This window comes from Echinops telfairi, unplaced genomic scaffold (assembly GCF_000313985.2).
Source record: "Echinops telfairi isolate 266 unplaced genomic scaffold, ASM31398v2 ScPeMD7_7475;HRSCAF=8513, whole genome shotgun sequence".
Classification (NCBI taxonomy): domain Eukaryota; kingdom Metazoa; phylum Chordata; class Mammalia; order Afrosoricida; family Tenrecidae; genus Echinops; species Echinops telfairi.
In genome coordinates, this window is record NW_022111379.1 from 12356332 (window position 1) to 12365786 (window position 9455).

Below are 9455 nucleotides of genomic sequence, written 5' to 3' on the forward strand. Positions count from 1 at the left end.
AAAAAAAAACACCAAAAAACAGAAAATAAGAAACTTTGAATTCTCAATTAGGCCAAAGTAAGCATAGCAAACAAAAAGACTAGAAAGAATGATGCTGAAATGTTAATAGTTGTTGTCTGTAGAGACATTTTCTTAGCATTTCCCATCTTTTGCAAGTTTTCCGTAGTGAGCACCTGCTAACTTTATAATGAGGGAAAACGGAGATTTCAAATAATAGCCTATGGTAGTACACCAACATTTTAATCTCCACATCATTCTACTCCTTCCTTTTCCACATCATCTGCTCTTAAACACTCACAAATCTAGTTTTTTTTTTAAAAAATCACTTTTTTCAATTATTTTACTTCCCAGAAACTGCCAAAATTTCTAATGGTTTATATACGTCCTACCTTCACTTAATAAAAAAGGTAAAGGGAGGAGGGGGTAAGGGGAGCTGATAGCATGGCTGCTTATATAACCCCACCTGATGGGATTGAACAACAAACCTGTCTATGAATGGACAAACTGGAATGTTCGATGCAGCTCAAAGTGGTATAAAGAATACAATTAAAAAGGTAAAAAAAGAGGAAGCTCCTTGACAAGATCGATGGACACAGTAGCTGCAACACGAGGCTCAAATATAACAATTGTGAGTTCAGCACAGGCCTGGGCAGTGCTTCCTTTTTTGTACACAGGGTCACTGTGAATAGGAACCAACTCGAGGGAGGCCACCACCACCATCACCATCTGCTGTGACACTCAGATCAAAGACCACCTGCCTCAATTCAATGAACTTTTTCTTAAGAGAACCATCTCTTGAAAACCGATTACATTCCTTTCTGCTCATGACTGTAGACTTCCCAGTTGCCCCCACCCCACCCCATGTTCCTTTCAGCTTTGGATCCTATTTTAAATTTATTTCTTCAGTGTTCTCACAAATGCTTGATATGTACATTATTTCTTCCTCCTCCACCTTCAACTTCAGCCACATGTGTCCACGTGACTTTTCCACTCTGTTGTGAATCAGCACGTCCTGCACAAAATTCATCATTATCATCTAAAACAATACTCTCAGCACACTCTCGTCTGCTTTCCATCTTCTTAGAAACAGTCACACCAAATGCAAATGTGTTTGTCTCTAACTGACTTGACCATCTGCTGTTTCCAGCTAAACTGGCCTCTCAGGACCCCAGCACGCCAACTTTCCTATCCCAAATGGTAGCAAACGTATCTTTCCAAATGTTCTAGACCGGTCCCACCATACTGTTTTAGAAGCCTGGAATATCTTCCCTTCACCTACCCAAATCTAACATCTCCAAAATCTAGTTGCTGACCTTTCTCAAACTCACTACCATCGAGTCAGTCCCAACACATAGCAACCCTTGGTAGGATTTCCCTAAATGTTGCCATCTCCTGTTTATCATCTGAGGGGCAGAGCATGGGAAAGGGTTAAAGTACATCAACTCTTTGAAGCCAAGTACCATATTTATTTTATAGCACTTGGGACCTATAGAAAAGCCTTAAATGAAATGTTTTCATGCATTTTATTACATTAAGTTCCATGAAAATATTAAAAACAAACAATCATCCCAAAGTAATTTTAGACAGATAAACAATTCCTTCATGCCCATGCCCAGATTCCCCCCACCCCCAAACACTTAACTCTTTCTTCAGGCCTGAGATGTGTATTTTATATTAAAATTCCAAATAAAAAAAATAAGATAGGAATAACCAGAATTATCTCTAAGATCCGTAAAAGAAAAAAGGTTTGAAATCAAGACCATGAAATCCACACTTTTTATCTGGTTAAGGAAGAGACAGAATTTCATTCTGAAGTTTCCATTTAAATGCAAAACTTCAAAAATCCATAAACCTCTAAAATTGTGTTTGTTAATGTCATTAACTGGCCTATACCAGTATTTTAAAAATTTGCTCTATGAAAGGATATTTTTCCTAAAATAACCGGGCCAAGTAAATAGCATGACCACACATATAATGTGTAGAAAGAAATGATGAAATTAAGCAAAATACTTCTGGTATAAGGTATGCATTATTGGCACAAAAATAATGTCGTCCCTGAAATGTTCTCATATTCACTGCAGGGCAGTGAATTACTTAGCGTGGCTCTTCTAGCCACTGTCTCCGAAACTTTCACCAAACAGCTTTTTCCTATGGGTTAGGGTAAGAGAAGGTTGGGGAAAACATGGTAAGATTCAGTTGTGAGTGACGGTGAACAGGATGAATTGTGACTGCCATCCTGCTGGGCATAAAATGAATCATCTTGGAAGAAGGTCTCACTACCAGGAAAAGAGAACAGCCAGGGGTGGAGCATGTCCTTTGGGCCCGGAGATCCCTCTGCACTAAAAACCTCCCTGATGCAGACGAGTTGTGACACAGGACGAGCAGCAACAAGAGAACCAGGGGCTAAAGCATGAACCAGGCAGTGGACTTCCCAGACCACACAGCAAGTAAAGTCCAGTGCTTTGGGAGCAGGAGGTTGTCTTGTGAAGTGAAATCCTCTAGGCTCTTAATTGAGGGAGGAGGGTTTACTGACCCATGGACTGGAGCTGAGTGCCTTCAGTTTGAGGGCAATAGCAGAATGGTATGTTCTTTGGGCATTCATTGACAGCCCCAAAGGACTTTTGAGCAGGACAAAGAGCAGGACAAAGACCAGGCCTAGAGGCCCAGGACTAGAGACAGGCCTGCCTGTGAGCACCAGAGAAGAAGCTGTCCTAACTAAACAACTGTATCTTGAGCATTTCTTACCTGAATGGTAAGCTATCAACTTCCCTCCTAAACTCCACAACTGTGAGCACTGTCTTCGAGTTCTGTATGGCCATTGCAACGAATTACTGAACCCAGCTGAAAAGCAGAGTGCACTATGGGAGGGCATATTGGTATCAGTTGGTATCAGAATAAAGCTAAGAAAGGTGGAGGGTGAAGGCACGTCTGACCCCTGTCCACCTTGGGAGCTGGAGGAGGTCAGATTGGCCCCCACATAGTAGTGTTCAAACTGTAGTTTTCTCTTCCTAAAAAAGTAACCATATAGAGGTTATTATTATTATTATTAAATAGTACTAAATGTACATATAATTTTAGTGTTAAAAAGTGTTAAGCGCTCTTACTTTAATCAGTTCCAAGGCCTTCCGATAAGCAATTTACTCAACAACAAAAAAATACCAGTAGTTAGATATAAAGCCAGATTTTATAAATTATATTCAATTCCACAAACAATGGAATTGCATTATTCTGTTCATTTTTCTGCTTTAACACTGCTTTATCACAGATTAGAGGTTTACTAAAATGTTCCAAACTTATTTATAAAAGTATTTATAAATTGTTACTCGTACATAAGATACCTACTTCAGCCATCTCTTCTTCTTCCTCCTCATCTGAGGTAACTTCTTCTGTTGTCCCATTCTGAAATGGAGAAAGAATTTGCTAGGGCTATACAGAACAAATAAGCATACACGTTAGTTCGCCAGAGGCCTGGGGCCACAGTTAGAGTTGTGAAATCTTAAGATAAAGGTCCACTAACAGAGCTTCCACATTCATTGTGATGTCCAGCTCTGCTCTAACAAATAGAAACTTAACTTTGGACAACCCAACTTAATGTCTTGGAAAGAAACAAAAGCAACCACTCAAATATAAAGCAGAACTGAAATGTGTAAAACAAACTAATTTAAAGTAGGAAAATTGTTTTATATATATATATAGTTATATGCGTAAGCTGTGACTCCTTCAGTTTAAAATAAATACCAAGCCCACTGGTTCCTTAAAATATCTCCCCTTTGAAACTCAGAAGAACTCGAATCCTTTTATAAATTTAACTCTCTAGTAGTATTTTCAGAAGTCAAAAGGGCTATAGAGGGATAGACATTTGTAAAACACTACACAATAATATAAAATGATCACCACTTCACTAAAATGCTTTTATAAACATGTATTTACCACAGAACACTTCTTGGTAAGACACAATTTGCCAACCATTCATAAATGAATCTGATGAGATTCAAGAGGCTCCACATCTGCTTATGGAAGAGTTCAGAAAGACAGGTCTCTTGGGCCAGAGTGCCGTTTTCCAGAAGGCCTTAGTGAGGACTGAGATTACCATAGAGGTCAAGAAACTAAGCGGCAGAGATCAAGTCAGCAGTATCTACCCAGTGTCTGGGGATCTGCTCTCGGCTCCTATAATTCGTACGGAAACCTTTATACCAGAGGATGTACCTGTTCTGAATTAGTGAGCTGGAGAAGTCTGCAAGATGTGGAAGATATACATAACAATGCAAAGGGTTAGTTTTGTTTTAAATCTGCATCTCTTCACAACTTGCTATTTATCTCCTAGAACTGAATGAGAAAAGTAAGCAAGTTCCCAAAATGTAATGGCTCATCCCTTCTTCATTTCTTTAAACTGTACATTCCACAAACAGACTCTTTCTTAATGAACAGACTAAGGCCCCCACACTAGTTTGGATTTATTCATGGTGGAGACAACCCACCCCAGAGTATATGCTTTCAAAAAGCTGTTCTGGGTGATTCTAACTTGCTGGAGGGTCGGTCTGTGACCAGCAATCCAGTCCAAGTCTTTCATTTTAAAAATTTGAAAATTGAGGTCCCAAAGCCAGTAAGGGTTGTGAAATCCTGAAATTAAGTTCAGTTAAAGACATAGCCTTGACTTGAAAACACCATAAAACTAACCAAAGACTTGTAAGAATAGTGACCCTATAGGACAAAATAGAACTGGCCCCTGTGGGTTTCTGGGGCTTTAAAATTTCACAGCGGAGAGCCTCATCTTTCTGCTGCAGAGTGGCTGGTGGAATCAGACTGCTGACCAACAGGTAAACCATTACACCACCTGGGCTCCTTAAGGCCATCACAGCACTGGAAAAACAAGCATATCATCAGTTTTAGAAAGCATGAAAGCATGAAGTAGATGGAATCAGTCTGCTAATTAAAAACCCCACCCCAATCCGTTAATGCAGGGGACTACAGAGCAGGATGTTGTTGGAAAGAATGGTGGAACAACGCCTGCCCCGCCATCTGTTGTAGTTGTCCCAACTACATTTGGTAAGGATCACTCTCATGTCAAAGGTCTGCTTTAATGAGCTCTTACTGTGGGGGTCAGAACCAGACTAAAGAAATGACATGATTTTTAAAAGGTACTTCAGTGCAACAGCAAAATCTCCTAACACTTTCTCTTCTGCTTACTCAGAAGTTAGAAGGGTAGCTGGAGCTATCAGGTAGCCTGCCAACATATGCCCATCCACATACCACAGACAGAGCAGAGGGCTACCAACCAGGCCAGAGGAGGCAACAACAGGAAAGAATGGCTTTCACAATTGCTGGGGACACCCCAGTCAACCAATACTGGTCAATAGTATCCCCATCTATAAGCAAGCAGATAATCAAGGACTGCCAAAATCCCTGAAGACAATCAGTCACAGAAAACAAAGAAACCAACATGAAGCAGCAGCACCGGGACCCTAAAGCAACACTGTCTAAAGAAACAAAACAAAACATCTCATTGGAAACTCCAAAGAGTGGCATATATTAAGATATATTAAGTGGCATAGAGGACAGGAATATAGAGATACAATATTTGTCTAATATTTACCCAAAGGATGGAGAATAAGAAATGTAAAAAGAAATTGTTGCCGATAAAGATTTCAGAATATTAAGTAGCTCTGAATAATACAAATGAACATGGGGGAAAAACCATATACATCACAAAGAAAAAAACATAAAAACTTACAAAAAGAAAAAGTTACTGACAAGCATCCTACTTTTCACCTCTAAGAATACATTATATCAGAATGAAAACAGTAAAAAACCAGGGAGAGACAATTATTATCTCAGAATAATTCTGTCTCCAGGGCCACAGGGCCAGGTGTTCCATCTGTGTTCACTACTAGCTTCTCAGCACTTGAGTGTTGGACACAGAACAGACTCTGGAACTTGAGGAATGAAGGATACAGCTAACAGTGAATGTTCAAGGAACAGTCCCTCTCTATGCACCCACACACCCAATCTGGGAAAAAGAAGATTACTCAGGGGTGCACTTCACAGAGCAGGAAAAAAGAGCCTGTAGGGAGGGAACGCATATCGACCTACCACCAAGAGCAATGTGCAAAGACAGCAGCTGCACCAATGATTATGTTTAAGCTATTGCTGATAACGCAGCAACGAGGGTACAAGCCACAATCTCAGACGATAGGTTTTTAAAAATAAAACAAGTCAGGTGTCACCTGAAAAATGCTATTTTTGGCCTCCTAAATAGTTCATGGGTCAAAAAGGAAATTGACCCTCACGCTCTACTAATCTAATTCCTAAGTATGTGCCTGAGGTGTAAAATGTGCTTCTACAGCATGCCATGAAATATGGGTAAGAATGGTTATGGTAGTACTGCCTTTAATAGCAACAACAAAATTGGAAACAACCTAAGTGTTCACAAAGTCACATGGATAAATGTGCTAAGGCACATTCAAACAATGGAATAAATACAGCAGCAACAACAAAAGACATACCCCGTTTCCTCGAAAGTAAGACATCCCCCGAAAATAAGACCTACTTAGTTTTGCCTCTCGCTGAAATATAAGGCATTCCCCCCAAAAATAAGGCCCCCAAAGCTACCATAACTCTTGACTCTGGACCGTAGCGGCAGGCGCCGCTGCTCAGCTCACCGGTGGCCCCAGCACAGGCGGAAGAGACAGGAGGTGCGAGGTCTCTTTTAATAAAACAATAATGTGTACCATATTCTTCTTCAGTGGAAAAATAAGACATGCCCTGACAATAAAACCTAGCGCATCTTTGGGAGCAAAAATTCCTAAGACACTGTCTTATTTTCGGGGAAACAGGGTAGCTACAATGAACTTCACACATAACACGGATCCAAAGAAAGAAATCCAGAAGCAGCACTACCCTACGTGTATTGTTTGTCCATGAAATGCCATACACAGCAAAGTACATACACATCTATGATAAAATACACTGCTAAGTTTGAAAAGGTGCAGATATTCTAGAGAATGAGGGGAAATTACATGTAAAATAACTCCCATTCTTCGCTTTCCGAAGGCTCTATTATAATTTCGGTGAATACTGAACACTGTATAAACACACGATGACCAAAAAGAAAGAAGGCAACAGGGGCAAAGAGAATTCTGTCTTCATTAGAAGACAGAAGATGGAGAAATGGTAATCAATGGAGGGGGACAGTTAACACCCTAGGTTAGAGGGAGGGAAATAATTATGCTAATTTACCCCACAGCAGCCTGGAGAGACTATGGATTTCAATCCACTAAGCACAGAAGGAAAGACTGGCTACCAAAAGCCTTGATTTACACACACTGACCTGCCCCCCAAACATACTGCTAACTCCAGCTTCTTGAGCAGGACCCAGGCAGACAAATATCTACCCTCAGGCAAGAAATTACAAGGTTTCATCTCCTAAAATATTTTACATAGCCATCATGTATTGTTTTTATTTTTTGTGAATTAAATGAGGGTTTATATTTCAGATCATTTTTGTATTGAACACATCAAACAGCCAGTCTCCCAATAACTTGCCCCGCCCAGTTTCCCTCTCCTTCCTCTTATGGAATACTAGCTTCCCCTTTACCCTAGCTAACACTTGTCTACTCTCTAGCTCAGGGTTCTCAACCTTCCTCATGCTGCCACCCTTTCAGACAGTTCCTCATGTGGTAGTGACTTAACCATAACATTATTTTTGTTGCTACTTCATCACTGTAAATTTGCCACTGTTGTGAATCAGGCGACCCCTGTGAAAGAGTTGTTCAACCCCCAAAGGGGTAGCAACCCACAGGTTGAGAACCGCTGCTTCTAGCCTGTTTCCTCTACCCTGCGTTGGTAAACATCAAAGTCTCTTTTGGTATGAAAAACCTTTATTTTTATTTTATTTTTCTTAACAATAGTCTCATACAGCTTTTGTGTGACAAACTTCACACAGCTTAATGTCCTCTAAGTTCATGTCCTGAGGTGTTTCAGTTTCATCATTCTTTAATGATGCACATTTCACTGTTCTATCTATCCATTCTTATGCATATTCAAGTTGACATGAAATTATGTAACTACCACTTTGTTTATGCTTATCCTGGTTCACATTCTTTTCCACATAAAGTTGGTAATTAGTTTCTTCATATGTTTAAAAAAACCAACAATACTGGGGTCTGGATCATAATTTTATTTATAGATTGCTTTGGGTAGTACTGACGTTTTCACAATGTTAAGTCTTCCTATGCATGAACATTGGATTATGTTAATGGAACATTCTTCCATTTAGGTAGATATCTTTTGGTTGCTTGCAATAGAATTTTGCAGTTTTGCTTGTACATATTTTTTTTGTTTTTCTGCTTACGTTTAATCCTAACTATTTTGCCTTTTGGCTCTTGTAAATGGTATTGTTTTATTGATTACCTATCCCAACTCTTGATTATTATACAGGAATCCTGTTTTCACATATAATCTCATACCTTGCCATGGTGTCAGATCTTTCAATCATTCCCAACAATTTTCTTGTCAAGTTTTTGAAGTTTACTACATAACAAATCATATAATCTGAAAACAGGAGTTTTAGGTCTTTACAAATTTAGATGCCTTTTGACTTCTTTTTGTTGTCTAACAGATCTGGCAGACTTCCGGGATAATATTGAAAACAACAGTGATAGTGTATGGTTCCTACTTGCAAAGGGATTGTTTCCAGTTTCTCCCAATTTAGAAAATGATGGTCATTGGTGCCGTGTATCTGGCTCTTTTTTTTAAATCATTTTATTGGGGGCTCATACAACTCATGACAAATATCCATTGTGTCAAGCACATTTGTACATTTGTTGCCATCATCATTCTCAAAATATTTGCTTTCTACTTGAGCCCTTGCTATCAGCTCATTTTCCCCTCCACCCCCCTCAGGAACTCTTGATAATTTATAAATTATCATTTTGTCATGTCTTACACTGTCTGACTTTTCCCTTCACCCACTTTTCTATTGTCCCATCCCCCAGGGAGGGGGTTATCTGTAAATCCTTGTGATCGGCTCCCCCTTTCTAGTCTTCCTTCCCTCCACACTCCTGGTATCACCACTCTTACCACTGGTCCTGAAGGGCTCATTTGTCCTGGATTCCCTGTGCTTCTAGTTCCTATCTGTACCAGTGTACATCCTCTGGTCTACCTGGGTTTGTAAAGTAGAATTGGGATCATGATAGTTGTGGGGGCGGGGGGTGGAAGCATTAAAGAACTAGAGGGAAGTTGTATGCTTCATCGGTGATACACTGTATCCTGACTGGCTCATCTTGTCTCCTCCCCACGAGCCTTCTGTAAGGGGATATCCAGTTGGCTACAGATGGGTTTGGGGCCCCCATTCTGCACTTCCCCTCATTCACAATGACATGATTTTTTGTTCTTTGATGCCTGATACTTGATCCTACTGACGCCTCATGATCACACAGGCTGGTGTGCTTCTTCCA

The 9455-nt window shown here is 40.0% G+C and overlaps 1 protein-coding gene across 1 annotated transcript in view; it reads right to left on the reverse strand.

Moving 5' to 3' along the window:
* UBE2Q2 (ubiquitin conjugating enzyme E2 Q2) overlaps positions 1–9455 on the reverse strand; it is a 75168-nt gene that overhangs the window by 33676 nt on the left and 32037 nt on the right. The window contains exon 4 of the mRNA XM_004699778.4: positions 3343–3399. Coding sequence (XP_004699835.2) covers positions 3343–3399 — 57 coding nt within the window. The remainder of the gene's footprint in view (positions 1–3342; positions 3400–9455) is intronic.